The sequence below is a fragment of the Melitaea cinxia genome, chromosome 7 (genome assembly GCF_905220565.1).
Source record: "Melitaea cinxia chromosome 7, ilMelCinx1.1, whole genome shotgun sequence".
In the NCBI taxonomy this organism is placed as follows: domain Eukaryota; kingdom Metazoa; phylum Arthropoda; class Insecta; order Lepidoptera; family Nymphalidae; genus Melitaea; species Melitaea cinxia.
Window position 1 is genome coordinate 5348885 of NC_059400.1, and position 23836 is coordinate 5372720.

A 23836-nucleotide genomic window follows, 5' to 3' on the forward strand; every position below is an offset into this window, starting at 1 on the left:
GTTTATTAATAAAATTATGGAGTGTGATTTCATGTATCAAATATTTATTTTATAATCAAAACGATTGTTAAGTTATCACCACTGGAGGACTTTATTTTATTTATTACTTAATATCCTTTAGCGGCATTATTTTTTTTTAAACGAAAGTAACCAAGGTTAATAAAAAATAATATTTATGTATTTAATCTATACAAATAAATAAAATTAGAGTGTCTGTTTGTAATATTAAAATAAAATAACCGCTTAAGGTACACGGTACATATGTACCAAAATACCATTTTTTACAATTTTTGTCTGTCTGTTTGTTCCGGCTAATCACTGAAACGGCTGGACCTATTTTGACAGGATTTTCACTGACAGATAGCTGATGTAGTGAAGAGTAATTTAGGCTACTTTTATTGTACAAATTTATTTATTTTATAACTCTGCAAACTGAACACATTGCGCTATTATTACTAATACATTATACTTCAATGACTGAACAATAACTTTTTGTTAAATTCCACGCGGACGACGTCGCAGGCACAGCTAGTATTGCATAAAAATATAAAATAAAATAATCTATTTGAAGATTGGCTGCTTCATTTCATTGTGTGCTATGTAAAAAACCTCATAAGTTAGTGTAATTGACAAACAAAAATCCATACTTTTAGATTAAGCTTTTACATAAGCTTCGATCAACTATTAAAGAGAATAATTAATAATCAAAAACTAAAGTGTTTTGTGTAGTGACTTAAGTTACCTTTCTAGACCTAATAATAGAAAAATACACCTGTGTTTTTTTCATATAAATATTTCATTGTCTGCCATTTAAGGTTTTATTTTTTTAGCTATTCTACGTCTGTTATTCGTAAATTGATATTTTATTTATTATCATCATTAATAAATCTTACAGTCCCCTTTTAAATTTTTTTACATTCCTAAATGTAAGTTAAATTTTGCCTTGTCTTTATTTTATTTTTTTACAACTAGGTCGGCAAACAAGCGTACGGCTCACCTGATGGTAAGCAATTAGTAACACCAAAAGCATCGCAAACGCGTTGCTTATCCTATTCCCAATGAGCCCAGGAGCTCTGGTCACCTTACTCACCAACAGGAATAGAAGATTGCTTGAAAACAGTATTATTTAGCTGTGATCTTCTATAAGGTCGAGGTACTATCCCAGTTGTGCTGCTCCATATATTGAGCAGGAAATTTTCTGCTGTGCCCTACCCCTACTATTACAATGTACTCTGTGGCCCTACCTTAGTTAAAAAAGTTTTAGTCCCCAGTTTAGCATAAAGTGACCTTGATTTGCTGTACAAGTGATTTTTTAGTACAAGTATCTCTCTAGACGGTCACCAACTCGCCTTCTCAGCGTGGTTACTATGGGCAACACACATGAGTTCAAGGCATTTTTGGTGCGAACTTGTGGAGGCCTATGTTCAGCAGTGAAGTGATGATATACCTAGAACTCCTGAAAGTGCGTCGTAAAACGACATTGTAAACCTAAGTATTTTTTTTTAAATTCATCATCAAAGGCGTGAGCTGATGGTAAGCGTGTACCGTAGCTTATAGACGCCAGCAACATTAAAAGAATCGCAAGCGCGTTGACGCCATTAACTCTGACCCTCCCCAGGTGCTCTGGCCATCTTACCACAGGAACACGACACTACTTAAGTGCAGTATAGTTTGGCTGTGATCTTCTGTAAGGTTCAGGTACTTTCCTAGACGATATAAATACAGATAATTAATGAGCACGCAAACTAAGATGTTTGCGAATCTTGCACAATCCCCATACTGAGGCCGAGCGCACGAGATCCGTGCCGATACTTATACCTGCTGCTTTACTTAGATATTCAAGACTTTAAAAAGCTTCAAATAGTCGGAACATTGAACTGATTTGAAGTCATTACAAAAATACCGAAAGAAACTTCTATATTAAGAATACCTTTACGATACTGAATCAAAAACAGGGCGAAAAAAAATTGGAATAAGTTAGAGAAAACAACGTGTTACAGCCTACCAATATGCATTCATTGCCATTTCATGCTAATCCCGTACCACGAAGTATAGTCAGACCCTTACCATTAAAAAGACAACTCGAAGCTGGTTTATACTTTTATAGCAGCGCAAATTACGATTGGTTGAAAATCTAAGGATAATAAGTATAGTTCCTGTTCGTAAAAGATAAAGTGAAAAACCTTATATATAAACAACCGTTTATTACTATAATATTAACAAAAAAAATTATTAACTTAAAATAACAATTGTTGAAATTTATTAAGATTGCATATAATAACACGGTTCAAGAAACGATTTTTTTTTAACTATCGATTTATAGAGAGAGGCATATATCTACATTATAGCAAATAACAATTGTTTAGAAACCAAGAAATATGAAATTTTTGTTTGTTAAAAATTTACAGAGTCTAATTTGGCTGTGATTACTTAAATATATCATTATCATCAGTTGATTTTTACATAAATACAATTTTAATGCTTTTTATTTAAGACAAAAGTCAAAATTGGGAACACTATTGAAGTAATAAATGTCGATTGTAAGTACTGTTTAATACAACGGTTTAAGTAGCTAGTTGTCACATTGAATTTTAAATAAATTATTAAAATAACAGTGTTGAATTTTATAATTGAGGATTCCACCCAACAAACAAAATTGATTTAAAGATTAAAGTTCCTTAATATATCAATAGATGTCACTAAAACACAATTAAGTTAGAGTTGGGTTGGTGGCCGCAGGGCTGGCTTTGTCGCACTGAAGACGCTGCTGCCCGTCTACTGCCTGTGTATTTCATTGCCAGTAGTTGGATGGTTATCCCGCCATCGGTCAGCTTTTTAAGTTCCAAGGTGGTAGTGGAACTGTGTTATCCCTTATTCGCCTCTTACGACACCCACGGGAAGAGAGGGGGTGGCTATATTCTTCATTGCCGTACCCACACAGCAATGTAAATAAGCACAGCAATAATTAATATGTCAATAGATGTCACTAAAACACAATTACGTTAGAGTAATAAGCTAGTTTCATTATAACGTCAATAGATGTCACTACAATGTAATGAAATCGCGCAAACGTTTTCTCTCGAATGTAATAACCTATAGGTCGAATTTAATTTCAACAAACCAGTTCCAGTTGCAACAGCAGTGGTGTATTATTTAGTGAGTGAAGTGGAGTATTACGCAACAAAATTCTGGTGCCGAAACTCGGGAGTGAAGAAAGTAAGTGCTAGACGGTATAGTAAATAGTGAGAACTAAGTGTTAGTGCCTAAGTGGACTTGAATTGCAGTGTAAAGTGTAAGGACTATGGACTATGGAGTAAGGACTGGACAGACCGTGAGTACAGTGAAAAATATTAAGTAAAGTGTGTAGTGCTGGACTCAGAAAAAATTCGTGAAGTAAAAAGTTAAAGTGTAGTAGACTTCGTGATTTCGTTCGTTGATTCGAAATTTCGTGTGCATTTGTACGGCCACTGGTCTTAGTCTCTGAAGTTTTTCATGGACTTGGGGGGACTTTTGGGGGGCGGGATCAGATTTCGACGGCAACATGTCGTTGGGATCCTCCCACCGCCGAAAACCTCAATTTAGAAAGAGGATCCTGTCTCCGGGCTAGGGCGGGCGGGAGGAGGAAAAAGAGAGGAAAAGGGCGACGCCTGGCAGGGGCCGAGGTCGACCGGCTACAACCGGCCAATACGTCGGACTGGCCGAAGCCAAACGTCGCCTTAACGACGAAAAGGAGCGCGAACTGAAAATCCAGGCGGAGAGCGAGCTGGCCGACATGGCGCGGGCGGTCCAATCCAGGACAAGCTCGCGTCAGTCGGACATGTCGCTCAGCGACGACGCCGAAAGACATGGAGACGCGCTTTCTCGAGCGGAAGGTTACCTCGAGCTTCTACAAAAGGTGACCGGAAGCTCGAGAAACCTAAAGGGCACGTATATCAAGGCCCTTAAAGAAGTCAGAAGAGGTATGAATGAGGTGGTGGAGGAACTCGCCAGTCGCAACGCGACTGACGAGGTCGTCCACCTCAGGGCGTTGGTGGCCGAACTCCGAAAGGAGAAGGAGGAGTGGAGGGCGAAATTCAACGCCCTCGAAGAGAGGATGGAGAGGTTCATGCTGTCGCAGGCTGCGGCGCATAATTCTCAGCGTCCCGATGACTGGGAAGAACGCGAGCGCTCTCTCGCGTCCAAACTGAGCGACATGCTCAACGCCTCGATCGACGCCAAGATCGAGGCGTTGAGCGACCGGCTCTTGCCGGCCAACCGGCGCCAACCGGCTCCAACCAGCTCGTGTCGCTCTGGACGCGAGGAAGGAGAGAGAGGCCCCAGCTTCCGAGCCGGCTGACCAGGCGGCGATCACGACGTTGACCCCGCCAGCGAATCCGGCTCCGAAGAGGGGGAAGGAAAAGAGACGGGAGAAAAAGAAGGGCAAGACCACGAAAGCGGTCGAGACTCCGGCGGCAGCACCGAAACCTGCTGCGAAACCGGCGCCCGCGACTCCGGCTGCGCGGGAGACCTGGTCTACCGTCCTCGGACGGAAGGCCGGGAAGCCAAGCAAGGCTGCGGCTACGGCTGCTTCGAAAGAAGCGAAGCCGAAAAAGAAGTTGCGGGCGCCGTCTTCGGCGGCGGTTTCGATAACGCTGCAACCGGAGGCGAAGGACAGAGGCGTCACGTACGCCTCTGTAATCAAGGAGGCCCGCAGCAAGATAGACCTCAATGATCTGGGAATCCAAACGCTCAAGATCTGAACGGGCGCGACGGGTTCCCGGATCATCGAGGTCCCTGGAGCGGAGAAAGGCGAGAAGTCCTCGGCACGGAAGCCGTCAGATTACAGCGGCCTTCGAAGAGGGTCGAGCTGCGGGTCATGGGGCTCGACGACTCCGTCACCGTCGAGGAGGTCACCCGAGCACTGGCCGCGGAGGGTGGGTGTCAGCCGGACGACATGAAGGCTGGCTCCCTCGCCCCCAACGGCTCGCTCTGGGTGAGCTGCCCGGTGGTCGCGGCGCGAAAAGTCGCCCGTGAAGGACGATTGCGCGTCGGCTGGACCACGGCGAGGGTCCGGCTGCTCGAACCGAGGCCGCTGAGGTGCTTCCGGTGCCAGGAGACGGGGCACGTCGGCGCGAAGTGCACTCGCGAAGTGGCGAGTCGGGCCACAGACTTTGCGAGTGCAAAGCCGAGCCGAAGTGCGCTATATATGCGGCGGCGGACCGGCCCGCCAACCACAGAATTGGCGACAGGAGGTGCCCCGACTACAACAAGAAAAAGACCAACAAGAGTGGCAGGCGCAAAGACAGGCCCGTAAAGGCTACCATCGTCGACGCGCCGGCTGCTAAGCCAGTGGAGAATTTAATGGACGCCGATAATTAATGGCGTCCATTAAGTTCTTGCAGGCCAATGTGAACCACAGTGGGGCATTAATATTGCGATAGTGGCGGAGCCCTACGCGGTCCCCGATCGCGGCGATTGGCTGGGCGACCTGGACGGCTCGGTCGCGATGATCGCTCCGGCCTCTGCGGGCTTCGTGGACGTCCGGAGGGGGAGGTCACTCGGTACGATGGACGGAGTGGCCGTCATCGGCGTGTACGCTCCTCCGAGCCGGAGTCTCACCGACTTCGAGGCAATGCTCGCGGAGATCGGAGCGTCGATCACTCGGCGGCCGTACCGTGCCGTTCTGGTCGACCATGACGTAAAAATTTAAACAAGTGCCATAGACTTAGAAAATTTTCGTGCCAATCTTGTGTAATCTGTGGACTTTGTCTGTGGAGTGTATCTGAGACATAGACAATTTGTGTTTATTTGTTTATGCCTTCGACATATTTAAAAGAAGACTTATTGAACTGTCACAAATAAAGGACATTTTAAAAGCTATAAAGTTATAAAACTGAATTTACTTTTGCGACTACAAGAGGAAATATATACACAAATTATAAAAAGACGAGTAAAGAGAGATTATCAACGTTATATATAGAAACCAAATTGGAGAATCTGGAAACATTATGAAAGAAATATACTGACAATCATTATCAACTTGTGGGTCGCGCGTCAAAAACTGAACAAGAAAACTTACCTTACTTTACAGAAAATTCGTATGCAACATTGGAAGACACCTATATTGACTGCAAAATTAAGATGAAAGAGCATTTGAATAAAAGTAGAACTCCTGTCTCAGATTCAACAGGAAGTGACTTGAACATTAAAAATATCTCAACAAACCCTGAAGTAAAGCTTCCACAGATACAACTGCCCTCATTTTTTGGTGCATATGAAGAATGGCCGAGTTTTCACGAAATGTTTATATCATTAATACATAATAATCACAGTTTAAGTGCAGTACAAAAACTTCACTATTTAAAGAGTAGTTTGAAGGGAGAAGCAGAAATGCTACTACGAAGCTTGTTAACAACAGAAGTTAAGTACACAGAAGCATGGGACCAATTGGTGCGCCGATACAATAACAAAAGATATAATTCAAATGAGATAATGAAAAAATTATTTTCCTAAAAATGTATTGCTAATGAATCGGCCACCGCTATAAAAAGTTTACTAGATACCACCTCGGTTTGTCTAAAGTCACTACAAAATTTAGGCATTAATACAGACTCGTGGAACGTTATCATCATCCATTTAACAGTATCAAAATTAGATTATGGAACACAAAGACAGTAAGAAACTGAAATCAGCCGTGTATCACCTAATGATTTCCCAATCTGGAACCGATTAGTCCAATTTTTAGAAACAAAATTCAGATCACTGGAGATTGTAATGGGATCAAAACTAGCAATAAAACGTACACTGCCTACAAGCTCTGGTAACTGTCTGGAGCAACTTTCCAAAAAGAGAATAAAAGAGAAAATAGCTGCGTAATGTGTTCCAGTCCACATTTATTGTACCAATGCCAACAATTTGGAGCCAAGTCTCCCCAAGAGAGATCTGAGAAGAGATCTTTATACAAACCAAGAGGCTTTGTTTCAATTGTTTTTTATCTACACACAATGTGAAGAGTTGCCGCTAGTCTATGTGTTGTCGTCGATGTGGTAGAGGATATCACACCCTGCTGCATATTGAGAGGAGTCAACCCCAAGGAACCCTTAGCGTACCAACTGCATCTGTATCTGATTTGTATCGTCAACAGGTGCAGCTCATGTTAGGAGAGTTCAAAGTGTGAGAAAAAGGTTGTAGCACATTTTGCAAAGGAAGGACATCAAGGTAAGGTGTTATTAATTACAGCTTTAGTCAAAGTCAAATCAAAATATGGCTGCTGTCAGACAGCACGAATCTTAATAGATCAAGGTTCAGAAGCCTCTTTTGTTACGGGCGAGATGTTGAATACAGATGTAAGTAGCTAGTTCTCACATTAAATTTTAAATTAATCATTAAAATAACAGTGTTGAATTTTATAATTGAGGATCCCACCCATCAAAGAAAATTGATTCAAATATTAAACTTTCTAAATATATCAATAGATGTCACTAAAACACAATTAAGTTAGAGTAATAAGCTAGTTTCATTATAACGTCAATAGATGTCACTACAATGTAATGAAATCGCGCAAACGTTTTCTCTCGAGTGTAATATATAAGTTGAATTTAATTTCAACAAACCAGTTCCAGTTCCAACAGCAGTGGTGTATTATTTAATGTGAGTGAGTAAAGTGGAGTATTACGGAGCGACAAATACAAATACCAAGATTTAAGTAAATTATATGAAATTAGAATTCATCATTAAAAAACTCTCGAGTGCTGTCATTTAATTTAAGAATAATAAATAATAATAAAACTATAGTTTTTATTTATATGTCAAATTAAATGCTGCTAGAAGTAGGTGACCAAATCTGACTATTTTCTCTCCTGAGTGAAGTACAATAAAAGTAAATAGCATGTATGCATGCACATAAGAATACTGTCTATAAATTTATTTTTAAACATACATTAAGATGGTTGCAATATTACAAAATGTGCATTTTTCTTAAATTTATAAACTTTCAGCATAAGCATTAGGTATCTTTTAACCTTATACAACTCGTACATAACGTGATTAGAATTTTAAATTATTTAATTTACTGTCGCAAGTAACATCCGACACTTAAAAATAAAGATATTTCATATCTTTTAAATCTTACATTGTCACGGTTCCCCTGGTCTATTAAAGATGTAAATGAAACCAGGGTACCATGAATTAAAAAAAAAAATTATTAAATTAATTAACCCGGTGAGGTAGATAGAAAAATGTATGTATATGGGCGGGGTCGAGCACTCAATTCACACAAGCTCCGAATGCAGTTCGGCTCAGGTACTCTCCTGGTTCGCCGTGCAGGTGATAATCCCGGGAGTCGCGTGGCAAGATTCCGCTATCGAACGGGGGCGGCAGGAACGGGTAGTTCAAAACCCGGCGGAGTGCACTCTCGTCGTTGGGGTTAAAGGGTTAGATGGAAACTTCCAAAATTGGTGACCCAAACGTCGAAATTGGTGACCCAAACGTCGAAATCGGTGACCCAAACGTCGAACCCCAGTTTGGGGGCGATAAACACTGACACTATATATATTTGTTGAATCGAGACAACGCTAAGCAAGGATCACAATAATTTTATAAAGTACGGTTACGATGCTTAAATATATATTAGACACCGTATTAGAGACCGTAATAAAATATGTGATGTGCGTTAACTACTTTCTTGAGGCAAAATTCCAAAAATGAATGACGCGGCGGCGACCAGTACTGCCGTTTTTATAACCCGAGACAAAAGATTCATTTGAAAAGATAAAATGTTGCCCGCGCGAATATATAAATGCCGGTTGATGAATTTATATTATTTGTTTGTAGAAAAAAAATAATTTATGATAAAATTGTGTTTTATAAATTACTGTACATTTTCATGCAAGATTTAATTATAATAAATTAATGTTTTTTTTATAAATTTATTTCACGTATTTTAAATATTAAATTTAAGCATATTTTAATTTACTAGCATAAATAATGTACGTATAACGTTACAACATTAACGGTTTAATTTGCGTCTGATGCACTTTTATGACACTATGACATAAGACTGTCATAACATGAATGCTGTAGTTACGTCAGTAAAGAATATAGCCCCCCCTCTCTTCCCGTGGATGTCGTAAGAAGTGACTAGGGGATAATACAATTCCACTACCATCTTGGAACTTAAAAAGCCGACCGATGGCGGGGTAAGGCCGAAGACGGGCAGCAGCGTCTTTGGTGCGACAAAGTCAGCCCTGCGGTTAACAACCCGCCTGCCTAGTGGTAACTATGGGCAACACACATAAGCCCACGAACATGAATAGCCAATAGCCTCTTTAAAACTTAATTGAACATTTTCTGTCTGGCAAAACACATTACTGTCTGGCATCTGCTCAAAGAAAAAATTAAAAATCACTTTGGCAACTGGAAAAACCCTGCATCCCAATCAGCTCATAAGTTGACTGGGTTGAATAAAAAATGAGATACAAGAAAAGAAGTGTGTAATCTCCATTCTGTCTGCTATTTGGCGATAAGACCACTTTTGTGCATGTATTCAATACATATTTAAGTATTTTGTGTAATTTTTTTTGAGATATACAATAAAGTACCGGGCGCCGCAGCGTTGGCAGGCCACCCACGAGATGGACCGACGATCTGGTCAGGGTCGCGGGAAGCCGCTGGATGCGTGCTGCGCAGGACCGGCTTATGCTCAGCAGTGGCCGTCCGTGAGCTGATATGATGATGATACAATAAAGTGTATTCTCTCTTTCTTTCTCTGTTTATGTGACATTGGGAATCTTTTGTACTTTTTGGCACCATTGGAAACCATTAAACATACTTGTCAACAATAGTCTCATTGTAAATTGATACATTTGAGTCATGGAATAATTTGAAACAATGATACATCTGTACCATTTCATGTACTTCGTACGAATTGTTTGGAGCACTTGGTACTCCGATAAAAATAATAATTTATATTTACATTTTGTTATCAATTACAATTTCTATAGTTTTAAACTAAAAAGCGCCATTTTTATTTCACTATTATAATAATTATTCTGAAACCCACTTTTACAATTTTTGCAGTTATGATGAGGTATAGTAGGTAACTAAGTGTCTGAAAAAAAAATAAAAATAAAAATTTTCTTCTGGGGACATATTTTCCTATATGTACAATTTGACACAAGTTTATACAAATGTAAGTACGCTGTTACTGTACTTCTAATGTAATCTATTCAAGACAAATATATTAGGTCTTTACTTATGAAATTGCCGTTTCGTCATACTGGCTATTTCAAAACTGAAAAAAATCGCTAAGAACTCGAATTCCAAACTATTTTTAACCGACTTCAAAAAAAGGAGGAGGTTACTCAATTCGACCGTATATATATATATATATTTTTTTTATGTATGTTCGGAGATAACTTCTTCGTTTATGAACCGATTTGGATAATTCTTTTTTTGTTGGAAAGGAGATATTCATAGTTTGGTACCATGATAAGGAAACCAGGATCTGATGATGGGATCCCAGAGAAATCGAGGGAAACTTTCAAAAATCGTAAGGGTGACTAGTAAATTTAATCATGTTTTCATTAAGTACTATAAAGCACTACTATTTAATAAAGGTCTGGAGTCGATCTGATGATGGAGAAGAAAGATAGTCGAGGGAACTCTTTAACGATTTATAGCAATTACCTGCTGTTTGAACTTAATTCGTTTCTATTGATGAGAACTTTGCACCTGTATGAGTTATAAGTGCCATTACAGTCTGATGATGGAGACAAAAGTTAGTCGAGGGAACTCTTTAACGATTTATAGCAATTACCTGCTGTTTGAACTTAATTCGTTTCTATTGATGAGAACTTTGCATATATATGAGTTATAAGTGCCATTTCAGTCTGATGATGGAGACGAAAGATAGTCGAGGGAACTTTTCAACAATTTATAGCAATCACCTGCTGTGTGATCATCTGTGTCGCAGGACCAGGTTTGATGATGGAGCCCATAAACACTCGAGGGAATTTCTCAACAATTTACAGCAGTTACCTTTTGCTGTTTGACGACCGCTTTGATATAATGGTGCATGTGCCGTGTCGGCGGCGCCTAAACACCGACGGTCGCGGGTTCTATTCCCGCTCGAAGTGGATATTTATGTTTATACAAATATTTATTTTCGGTCTAGTTGTTAATCCTTGTGGTTCTCCCAACCTAGCCTCGGAGAACACGCTAGGCTGTCAGTCCCGGTTGTTATTACGTACACCTGATAGCGAACTTTACTCATAGTATGTCGACGCGTTAGCGCAGCGGTCACAGCACCGGCTGTTGCGCTGGCGTTAGTGGGTTCAATCCCCGCGCACGACAGACATTTGTATTGGCCATATAGATGTTTGTCATGATCTGGGTGTTTGTGCTTGTGTATTGTGTATGTTTCCGAACCCCCGACATAAGAGAAAAAGCATCCTTGTTAGGTCTACCCATCACTAAAAATTGTAAAATAAAATAATTTTTAACAAAAAAAAACCGACTTCAAAAAGGAAACTAAAAAGTGAAAAATAAATTTACTTAGTACAAAGTGATTCGTATTTTGATTTAGTTAATCAGAAATGATTAAATAAATATTTTATAATTTTGAAGTTGGTGCCAAGTAAATACTACAACAACCTGGCTACAATAACAAATACAAACAACACACACACACAACAAACAAGTACAAAAAAATATTATTAGTATATGTCAAAATCATCATCATCATTACAGCCTATACAGTCCACTGCTGGACATAGGCCTCCACAAGTTTACGCCAAAAATAACGTGAACTCGTGTGTTTTGCCCATAGTCACCACGCTGGACAGGCGGGTTGGTGACCGCAGTACTGGCTTTGTCGCACCGAAGACGCTGCTGCCCGTCTTCGGCCTGTGTATTTCAAAGCCAGCAGTTGGATGGTTATCCCGCCACCGGTCGGCTTTTTAAGTTCCGAGGTGGTAGTGGAACTGTGTTATCCCTTAGTCGCCTCTTACGACGCCCACGGGAAGAGAGGGGGTGGCTATATTCTTTAGTACCGTAGCCACACAGTCATAATATATGTCTATATGTCAAAATAATAACAGAATAATAACAGTATTCAACCTAATAGTCAATGAAACAAATTATGAAAGAAAACTGAATACAACTTACGAGTAGATACTAGAGTAGTTATTGTTTTACTTGGCACCGACTTCAAAATTATAAAATATTTATTTAATCATTTCTGATTAACTAAATCAAAATACGAATCACTTTGTACTAAGTAAATTTATTTTTCACTTTTTAGTTTCCTTTTTGAAGTCGGTTTTTTTTTTGTTAAAAATTATTTTATTATTTTAAAAATATATGTAGATTTCTTATTTTATAATTAGTCATTTGTTTAATGGTTAGCGTTCTGTTTACAACGAATTTGTACGTTTTTCGTAATCGTGGATATCCAATTTTATTTAATAATTAAAAATTCAAGTGATAATGGAGTATGAGTTCAGTCGTGGTAGCAAAGCGGCAGAAGCGGCACGCAACATCAACGACGTTTACGGTGCGAACACTACGAACGATCGTACCACCCGTTATTGGTTTGCTCGCTTTCGTTCCGGAAATTTTAACCTAAGAAATGAATCACGTGGTCGGCTGAAAATGTTGGTCGACAATGACGAATTAAATGCGATTGTGGAGGCTGATGATACTCAAAGTACATCTGAATTAGCAGCAGCTTTCGAAGTTAGCACTAAAACAATATTGGTCCATTTGCGCCAAATTAGCAAGGTAAAGAAGCTCGACAAACGAGTGCCTCACGAATTGAATAAGCATCGGCGCGAAATACGCGTTGAGTAATGCTCAACAGATACACAGAGAAGGCATCATTATTACTTGTGACGAAAAATGATTTCTATTCGACAATCGCAAGTGCTCAGCTAGTTGGTTAGATTCTGGTTCAGTACCTAAAAAATGCCCTAAACGAAAAATGACCCCTAAGAAAGTGATGGTATCTTTTTGGTGGTCTAGCGCCGGTGTAGTTCATCACAGCTTCTTACCAAACAGCATGAGCATTAACTACGGATGTGTATTGTGAAGAACTAAGCACAATAATGGGAAAGCTCGCACGTCTCCAACCAGCTTTGGTCAATCGCTCGGCTCCGCTGCTCCTGCACGAAGTTGGAAGTTCTCCGTCATCCGCCGTACTCATCAGATCTTGCCCCTAGAGACTTCCCCCTTTTCCAGAATTCGGATAACATTTTGGCGGGAAAAAAATTAAATACCCAAGAGTGATTTACCAAAAGAATACAGATATCAGTTTGCAATATCAGCGAATAATGGTACGAAAACTGGGGGAATGGTTTGGGCTAACTGTGATAAATTGATTTGAGGCAGTACAAAATGCCTTTGAAGAGTTTGCTGCCTCCCGTCCAGCAGAGTTTTTCAAGAAAGGCATCAATAAGTTACCACTACGTTGGCAAAAATGCATTGCTTCCATGGGTAATTACTTTGAATAAAAAATAAATAAATATATATATATACATACATATATATACATAATTATATAGAAAAAAAGTGCGTTAACTTATTTCATCAAAAACGGCAATTTCATAGGTAAAGACCTAATTATTATGTGTCTTATTGATGATCTTTGAAACTATCGAATCATTTTATTTTATATAATTATATAAATTGTTATCATTAGAAAGCTACATTAATTACAAGTAGCATAGGCTATGAAAACAGTATGTAACGGCTTATAGTACAGGAACAGTAGCCACAAATGTCAATAAGGTAAAACTAAAAAATAAACAAATAAAATTAAAAGCGCACCAATAAGCACACACAACTACACAAATACTTACAAATAGCTCAATAGTTCTCTAAAAATTGCACTTACTTGTTAAACTAGGAACTTCCATAGCCCATAGAAGGGTGTTACTGCACTTTACTTTCACTTGTTCCGAGCCATCAAATGTATTTGATGTGCTCACTAAACGACCAAATTTCAACTGCTGTTTGTCTAAAATTTAACATTTATAACAGTACATAAAAATATCTCTACAATAGAGAAGTAATTTCATGATAGCGCTAACTGGCTGACCCAGCTGACATTGTCCAAACTTGTCAAACGCTTTATATATATATATATATATATATATATATATATATATATATATATATATATATATATATATATATATATGGGGTGTGGGCAGGGTGCGAGTGGGCTTAAGTGTGCGGCGTTAAGTCGGCTCGCCTCTGTCAAGTCTGCCATACGCGTCCACGTCGCCCTCAGCTCGCCGACGTACGGGCTCGGGGGCGAACCCATTCCTTAGGACGTCATGTCTTCTGGGATGGGTCGCACACCCTGGTAATACAGTGGTCGTAACGGGCGCCGCAAACTCCACCTTCCCCGGACTGCTGTAGCTAAGTATGACAGGCCATCCGCCGGGTATAGTAGGTGACCCGGCGGATCACAATTGCAAATGCCTACCTGCGTGTGTCCTGCGCAGTTGATCGCCGTACGCAGGGATGAAGGAGTCCTGGGGGGCTGAGTCGAACGGGGTCTGGGTTTTGTTACCACGGGAGACAACACGCCCTCTTTGGTCCGGATTTCAGGCTAAACGGTAGCCCCGTAGCTAGCCACTGCGGGGAAACGGACATGCGTAACTGCACGGATGAGCCGGGTGCTTTACGCTGGCGAGATGGGGAAGGGTCCTCTGGGAGGACACGGGGACCGGCCATGCTGACGGGGCAAGGGTGTTCGGAACAACTGGGGGCCGTGGGATCGCGGTCACCAGCCGGGCATCTGCAGCTCCCGATGTCGCGCTTGGAACCCAACCTTTCACATCTATACCCACTGCGTAGCCCCGGTGTCGAAACGGCATCCCCAACGTTGCGGGCTCCATGGAGGGTAGGGAGCGCAGTGGATGAATTTATATATTACACACTATGGATAAAAACAGATCCAAACCCACACAGGGACCTGAAGGGAAACCGGATGGTACCTCACTGGTGGCGAGAACCGCGAACGCGGGTCCGTCTACCAAACACTCACCACAACTTCAACAGACACAACAGGGGAGCGGTACCACGAAGTTGGGACCGCCCTCCTCCACAAGCGGAGGCAAGGCAGCGAAGTCGACCTTGACCTCAGCAAACACACACAAACACGGGGGTGGTGCTGCCAAGGTGGCGCCACCACACACAAAACGCAAGTCCGTGGGTGGCCGAGGGGAAACTGGGAAACCGGAGGAACCTAGGCCGTCCACGTCGACGGCGACCTCAACAGAGGGTGCCATCCTTGTTGCCGACAGGGCACCGGGGCAACCCGGAACCCGGACGGCGGAAGAGGTGGCTGCCCTCCAACGCTTTGACGAGGCGTGGACTCTTGTCGACCGACGACAAGCCAAGGGGAAACCCAGCAAGTCGGCGGGACGCGTGGGTGGTACAGGGTCCTCCCAACCAGGGAGCGAACCTAAGCCTAAGCGCAAGAGCAAGAGGCAGCGCCAACGTCAAAGAAGGGCCCTAGCCAAAGAACCCAAACCCATGGGGTCCGTCAAGTTTGCGAAGGGGGCGGCAGGTGGCCAGGGCAACCAGGCAACCGGTCGCGCCCAACGCGGCGAGGCGCTGGCGAAGGTCAAAGCGGGGGATGGAAGTACGTCCCAGGCACCGGCCAAAAGGGCTCGCCTCGACGACTCTCAGTCGCCGAGGGGGGACCCCAAAAAGCCGAAGCTAGCGGACGGAACCCATGTCCCCTATGCTGCGGCTGTGCAGTCGGACCTACTGGTTGCGGTAACAACTGCGACCGGTGAGCCCTTGACTGCACAAGCCGCACAAGAGATACAGGTCCTTCTACAGGAGCGCCTTCTCAAGGACTCCATAGAAGCGACCGATGACGAGCCGGTGTACCCTGTCTTTCAGGGTAAACCGACCTACGCAAACGGGGCTCTGAAACTGTGGTGTGGTGACCAGGATACCGTGGGATACCTCACGCGCATAGTCTCGGAGCTCACCTTGCCCACGGGTGCTAGACTGACGGTCAAGCGACAGCGCGACCTCGTCAAGTTGGTCCGCTGCGGCGTTCTGCTTCCGGGTGAACAACCGGACATCTGGAAGGTGGGACGCGCGCTGCGGTTCCAGAACAAGTGGGCAAGGGTAGACAGCTGGGTCCTCCACAAGGTCGATAGACAGGACGGTAACACGTTCCTGATCTTTAGCGCTCCTGAGGATGTGGTGCAGACCCTGGTTGAACGCGAGCGCCGACTCTGCTATTTGCTGGGGTCGGTGTACGTAAAATTCCAGGGTCCAAAGGGCAAATTCGCCGAGCACCTGCCAACGGGGCGTGAAGACCAAGTGGAGGGCACAGATGACAGCGTAGGGCAGGCGAAGGAAGAAGGGTCAGGAGCAATCCCGGCCATTCCTGAGCCGCCCCCTACGAGGCAGTCGAGCCCCATACTCCAGACCGAAGAATCGGTGGTCGTGGTAGAGCCGCTTCGGGAGTCGGAGGAAGGGGCTTGCTTAACTGGCCTGGGCAACCTGGCCATAGGGGGGACAGGGACGGAGGAGGCGGGGGAGAGGCTATCTGAAGATGGCTCACCCGACTCACTCGTCCTGTAAGGTCCTCCAAGCTAACCTCCACCATAGCATGACCGCGACGGCTCAGATGCGGAAATGGTTGGAGGTTAACACGACAGCCATTGCGCTGATCCAAGAGCCGTGGGTCAGAAATGGCATGGTATGCGGACTCCGGAATGCTGGAGGTAAGCTCATTGCACATACGGGCCCGGAAAACACCAGGGCCTGTATTTACATCACTAAGGATATACAGGCGCAAATTTTGACGAGCTTTTGTTCTAGAGATCTCTGTGCCATTAAGCTGCACAGAACGCAAGACCACAGCCTGCCGGAGATGGTGATCGCGTCGGTCTACATGCCAGAGGCTGACGCGCCACCGCCGCACGACATGGCACGGCTGACAACATACTGCGAAGAGTCCGGACTGCAACTGATTGTAGGCACTGACTCCAATGCACATCACATCCTCTGGGGAATGAAAACAACAAACGAAAGAGGTAAGCTCTTAGTTGAATATCTGATGACGACTAATCTGCAGATCATGAACGTGGGCTCTGAACCCACATTCGTGAACAGACGTAGTAGGACAATCATCGACCTAACACTAGCCACAGAAGCGGCCTCTGTAAACATCTCCAACTGGCACGTATCCGACGAGGCATCGTGCTCAGATCACAGATGGATACGCTTCGACGTGCAGGTAAACACAGTCCCAGCAGTCCCTAGACGTAACCCACGCAAAACCAACCGCGTGCATTACGTCGAGAGACTGGAGCAGCTGCTCAGCGAGCAGACATGCCCAGACAGACTCGAGGGAACAGGACAGATAGAAAAACAGGTAGATATGATAACTAACAATATTATAGACTCCTACCAAACTGCATGTCCCTTATCAATCCCACCGGAGAACAAAGTGAACTGGTGGGGGCCTGAACTGGAAAGACTCAGGAAAAAGGTAAGGCGACTCCTAAACAGAGCAATGAATACATGCGCCGATCTGGACTGGGACAAGTACAAGAAGGCCAAGTCCAGATACAAGAAACGTTTAAGGTATAGAAGTACCGACTCGTGGCGCAAATTCTGCAGCAGCGTGGAAACCTGCGAACAGGCCAACAGGGTAAGGAAGGTTCTCATTAACCAATCTAGCCAGTTGAGGGGCTCCCTGAGAAAGCCAGACAACACCTTCACGAGCACGCTGGAAGAAGCTGAGACCATTTTGGTGCAAACGCATTTTCCAGGCTGCCGCATTATGCGGTCGGTCGATTGGCTCGAAGAGGATGTGACCCCAACAGAGGAGCAATGGGAGTATGCACTCAAGGTAGTAAGTCCACCAAAAGTTAGATGGGCTATCAACAGCTTTGACTCCTTCAAATCCCCAGGGTTGGACGGGGTCTTCCCAGCACTTCTGCAGTGGGGAGGCAACCAACTGACCCATAGCCTTACCGCTGTCTTGGTAGCGTGCTTAGCTCACAGGTACGTGCCAAAGCAGTGGAGGGAGGTAAAGGTAATCTTCATCCCCAAACCGGGAAAAAGTGACTACTCCGAACCCAAATCCCACAGACCTATCAGCCTAACATCGTTTCTGCTGAAGACCCTCGAAAGGCTGTGTGAACGGGATCTGAGAGAAAACGCCCTGGCTACAGTACGCCTACACTCACACCAACATGCGTACAGCCAAGGTAAATCAACAGAGTCAGCTCTACATGCAGTGGTCAGCAAAATAGAAGAGGCCATCGAAAACAAGGCAATGTGTCTCGGCACCTTCATCGACATAGAAGGTGCGTTTGACATGACCAACTTCACCAGCATCTCGTCGGCCCTGGTTAAGCACGGTGTACACCCGGTAATGGTTGACTGGATAGGTAACATGCTCAGTAAAAGAGTCATCAGACTTACATCATCTGGGACACAACATGCACTGGTGGTTAAAGGATGTCCACAGGGAGGGGTGCTCTCCCCACTACTGTGGAACGTAGTGGTGAATGACCTTATAACCAGACTGAACCAGCACAACTACTTCACGATCGGGTATGCTGACGATATTGCCATTCTAATTAGCGGCAGAGTCAGCAGTACCGTGTGTAATGTTACACAACAGGCGCTACGGATTGTGGAGAGATGGTGCATAGACAACGAACTTACCGTCAATCCCAGAAAGACGGAACAGGTAATGTTCACTAACAAACGACTACTGGGGAACTACAATCCCCCTAGACTGTTCGGAACGGAGCTGCAGTTCAGCTCGGAGGTGAAGTATCTAGGAATCATTCTAGATAGCAAACTGAACTGGAGCAGCCATCTCAACAGCAAGATTGACAAGGCCACAATAGCCTTCTGGCAGTGCCGCAGAATGATAGGTAAAAGATGGGGTTTATCCCCGAAAATCACTCTGTGGCTGTACCAGTCCGTCATCAGGCCAATTATCAGCTACGGCGCAGTGGTTTGGTGGCCGAGAACCAAACTAATCACCGGCGAAGCAAAGCTACAACGACTTCAAAGGCTAGCTTGCATGGCGACTACGGGCTGCATGAGGACCACCCCGACTGCGGCCCTGGAAGCCCTACTGAACTTGCCGCCGCTGCATCTGTTTATCCAACAGGAGGCGGGAGCGGCCGCGGTAAGACTCAGGAAGCTAAACCTATGGAGAAACGTAAAAGTAACACATACAGGTATACTTGGAGTACTGGCGAACAGGGAACCGCTCATCGAAGCGGTCACCGACAGAATACCCAAACAGTACGTATTCGACAAAAAATATAGAATACAATTACATGAAGACCCAGGGGAAGGTATCAACCCCAGGGAGTTGAGAATCTTCACAGACGGGTCGAAAACATCAACAGGTACAGGTTCTGGGGTTTACTCAGAAGACCTGAATATCAACATGTCATCGCCATTGGGAATCCACAACACCGTCTTTCAGGCGGAATGTATGGGAATCATAATGGCTGTAACAGCGATCACGGCTAGAGAGGTACAGGGTTTTCCAATCCGTATTCTTTCCGATAGCAGATCGGTCCTGCAAGCCCTACAGAGCGACACCATGACATCGGGGCTAATATACGAGTGCCATCGAGCTCTGACGAAGGTAAGTGAAACAAACACCATTATCCTCCAATGGATAAAGGGCCACAGTGGATCGCGAGGCAACGACGCGGCTGACCGACTGGCGAGGAATGGATCGGAGATGAGGGTCTACGGACCCGAACCCATTCTACCCCTGCCTTTCGGATGGCTGCGCAGCCAGCTGCGACACAACACCAAGGTAATGCACCAAGAATATTGGACAAACCTAACCACCTGCAGGCAGACCAAGGAAGCTCTTCCGACGATCAACCCAGGATTGTCCCGCAAACTTCGCGGCTTTGGGAGAGCCCAGCTCCGACTACTGGTCGGGGCTGTTACCGGACATGCCTTGCTCAACAAACACTTACACAATTTAGGTGTTACAGACAGCCCCCTATGCAGAGCGTGCATGGAGGCAGAAGAAACGACCACACACATCCTGCTGGAATGCGGTAGTGTGGCGAACTACAGGGCGACACACCTCGGGACACCGAGGTCGCTCCGGGAAGTCGTCGGCAACGCAAGGGGTCTGCTAGGCTTCCTCAAGGAGCTAGGCTGGCATGAATGAAGCCCCCAGCCTACCACGCAAAATAGGCGCACTAAGTCGTCGAGTTGCGGAGAATAGCCCGTTGAAAATCAATCAATCAATCAATCAATATATATATATATATATATATATATATATATATATATATATATATATTATTTCGTTAGGGGGCGTCGATAAAATACGTAACACAAAATTTTACCATTTTAGACCCCTCCTTCTATTTTTATTACGCTACGTCACACTTTTAACGACCCTCATCAAATATTAAGTACCTTCTATGTACGCTTCAGCCAGTAATATCCCACTGCTGGGCATAGACTTCTTTCCCCAAGTAGGAGAAGGATCAGAGCTTAATCCATCACGCTGCTCCAATGCGGTTTAGCGGATATATTCCCTACTATGAGTAACGATCGCTATCAGGTGTACGTGATAACAACCGGGACCGACAGCTTAACATGCTCTGCGGCACAAACACCCGGACCAAAGCAAACATCTGTATGGCCAATGCAAATGTTGGTTATGTGCGGGGATCGAACCCGCAACCGCTAGTGCAATAGCCACAAACCAGTACTATGACCGTTGCGCCAACGCGTCGTCACCTTCTATGTAAGTATGTGATGAAATTCTACCGTATTCTATATTAGACATAGTTATTATAAGTTGTAAGTTATCCAAATAAAAAAACGAGTGTGCTTTAGGCTACACGACTGGAGTAAAACTTCTTTAGCAATAGGCCTGCACTGTGTTTTAGATACACGAAACATAACTGGCTATGAGAGAAAAAGAGAAAGAAAATGTGTGCTCGCACCTCTCTCTCTTGCTCCATTCGCCTCACCCGATTACACTTATCGTAACGCTCTCATCGCGCATTCACCAGCTTACTTTAGCATCAAGCATGTTTAAAGAAGTTTTACTTCAAAAAATTGTGAACAAAATTGGTGGTCGTACTGAATTACACATTAGAGTAAAATGAACACCAATTTAATAAAGTTTATAGTAAACAAATATTAAGTTTTCTAAGTACAAAAATTTACCTAAATTCCACTTAAGTCCACTAGTTGTAACACTATCACAAGCTTCCCCTACTGGCATCAATGCACACCAGCATTCTTCATTGCATCTACATTCTTCTGGTATATCAATAATATGAGCACCAGGGCTTAATAGCCACGCTATACAATCACCAGACATTAGATACATTTTAGTGTTGGGGTTTAGTAATCTTTCTTCTCTGACTAGATACAATGTTTGTATATTCCCTAGAATTTGATCTAATCTCCCAGAACTTTGAGCAACTGCTATTACATGGTCTACCTGTTGAAGTTTACTTTATATTCATTTGAAATATAGATAGATAGACAGATAAATACATTTTGTAGTGACTACAATTAGAGTGAACTATAAAAAAAAAAGAAAACAAAAAACATAAATAAGTCCAATACACTGAGGTGGTCTTTTTGGTATTGGAAAACACTAAAACACATAATACAATATATTTAAGCACCTATGAGAAGTACTTAAATTTTTAAATTTATAACTTTGAATAATGAACTGCTGTTATAATTACAATTAGTATTACTAATATATTAAAGGTTAAAGTTTGTTTATATTTCAATGGTATCCTTGTCAAAGAACAGAGAAGACGCAAAGATTCAGATCAGTAATTTGAATGTACCTTGATAATAATAAATATCTCGAATAGAACTTAAAATTAACATTTTATAATAAGGAACTACGTTCCTATCTGGTGTCCCACAAATCACACGGTTCCTATATTATATGGCATTTCTCACAGCTTACCTGAATTTTTTCTTGTTCACAGTAATTATTTAACTCCTTCAAAGCTTTCGTAAAGTCTGTGTGATTTTGATCTGGTGTGTGTATAGTCTGAAATTCAAATAATTAAAATATTGTAAAACCTCATCATTTCTTATAATTTTTATATATAATATGGTTGTTAAACATATACAGAAAAGTACAGTAATCTCTCCATATCTGGGCAAATTAGTAACACATTTTAAAATGCGTATTTATAAAATAAAATAAAATAAAAACTTTAAACATGGAGTTACTGTTAAAAATAGAATATTTAAATAAAAAATCTGACCAATTTAAAAAGTATACAAAACTATTATTTATTCAAATGTATATAAAATATTTGTGTGGTACATATATATAAAAACATGTCTGATATATATATAAAAACGTGTATATGGTAGGGATTCTTTTTAAATTTACTCGAAGCAGTTATAGTAGGTTAAGTAAATTGGTATAAGCTTATGAATTTTTCATAAAAAAGCCTTAATATATAGAAGATTGATATTTTTTTTTAAATTTTCACCTTACAACCTTTCTTTTTATATTTTTCTAGGACATCATTGGTGATTGAGTCAAAATCTCCTGTGATCAGATCAGGCAGTTTCATGTTCTTTCTGTCATTTTCAGTTAGTTTATTTACAAAATTATCCCAATGCACCATTCCTCCATCAACTGCTATAGTTAAAGTTGCTGAAAGTAAAATATATTTCTTCTGAGTATTGGAATCAACTTCATTCCTTCCAAACCTAATATGACTTAAATTTCTTATTTTTCATTTTTTGTTTCTATTTTAAAAAATAGGCTATTACAACAAACTATCTGTATTCTGATTAATATTAAAATAATATGGTTGTATGTCTGTGTCCTCAAATAGTATAAGTAAAAACAACATAATTTCTGTAGTTTTAATATGTGAAAAAATTGAAAGATTTATTATACATTAAAATTAAATTAATTTATATTCTTTACCATTATTCCATAAGTCTTTTATGAAATCGTTTCTCTGAGGTATAGTTCGGTTAAGTATAAGTACTGCATATTTCAAATTTACTTGATTTGCTTGATTTTTAATAAATTCACCGATATTCCATTTCCAACACTTGACCACGCTGCTTGTCCGATTCTGTTGTACATAGAAGACATTTAATAACTTAGAAACCTATAAAATAAATAACAAAATGCAAACTTTTAGATAAACTAAAATTCTCAAGCAATTCACTTCAAATTTTATCAGAATCTATAAGGAATTATATATAATTTTCCAAAATAATATGTATCTACACAAACCTTCATTAACACATTTTTCACTTCCATTTTTTTTAATTTCAAAATTTTTCTGATCTTAGTTTTTCTTTATTTGAAATACCAAAAATATTTCAAATATTTTTATCAGTCAATGATAACATTAAAATTAATGCATAACAAACAATTGAAAACTGACTATTCTTTTTTTTTACTATATATAATCAAAGAATATATTTTATGAAATTATGCATATGTTATTTATAATTAATGGTTCTAAGAAAAGATTTAACCTTACAATAACAAAATTGCATCAAACTTTGCGGTCGTTTCACTCATGCATAAAATTAAAATGTCAAATTGTCAATACTGTCAGTCATGTCAGTGTTACTACCACAGACTACTATGATATAAACAAGTTACCTACTACCTCACTAAAGCAAGGTCTTCTACAGATGTCTTGCAACAACAGTAGGTGGGGCCCACAGACATATAAGAGGAACAGACCGAAGGTGACAGCTACAAAACCGTGGCAACTATACAACACTAACACATCTACACACACATCAACAATTCCTGGGCCGTATTCAGTACTTATCAATTTATAAA

General features: G+C 42.0%; 2 protein-coding genes across 2 annotated transcripts; one reads left to right on the forward strand and one right to left on the reverse strand.

Moving 5' to 3' along the window:
• The first annotated feature begins 3817 nt into the window (after positions 1–3817).
• Positions 3818–6492, forward strand: LOC123655122. Its single transcript, XM_045590957.1, has 2 exons — positions 3818–3959; positions 6071–6492. Exons 1-2 carry the CDS (start codon positions 3818–3820, stop codon positions 6490–6492), a joined length of 564 nt encoding a protein of 187 aa, XP_045446913.1.
• Positions 6493–10000: 3508 nt separating this feature from the next.
• On the reverse strand, positions 10001–23592 carry LOC123654956 (thiamin pyrophosphokinase 1). Its single transcript, XM_045590809.1, has 7 exons — positions 23273–23592; positions 22955–23144; positions 22509–22675; positions 21968–22054; positions 21202–21481; positions 13871–13993; positions 10001–10087 (listed from the first exon to the last, which is right to left on the reverse strand). The coding sequence occupies exons 1-7, from the start codon at positions 23297–23299 to the stop codon at positions 10080–10082; spliced, it is 882 nt and encodes a 293-aa protein (XP_045446765.1). The 5' UTR covers positions 23300–23592; the 3' UTR covers positions 10001–10079.
• Between the last annotated feature and the right edge of the window lie 244 nt (positions 23593–23836).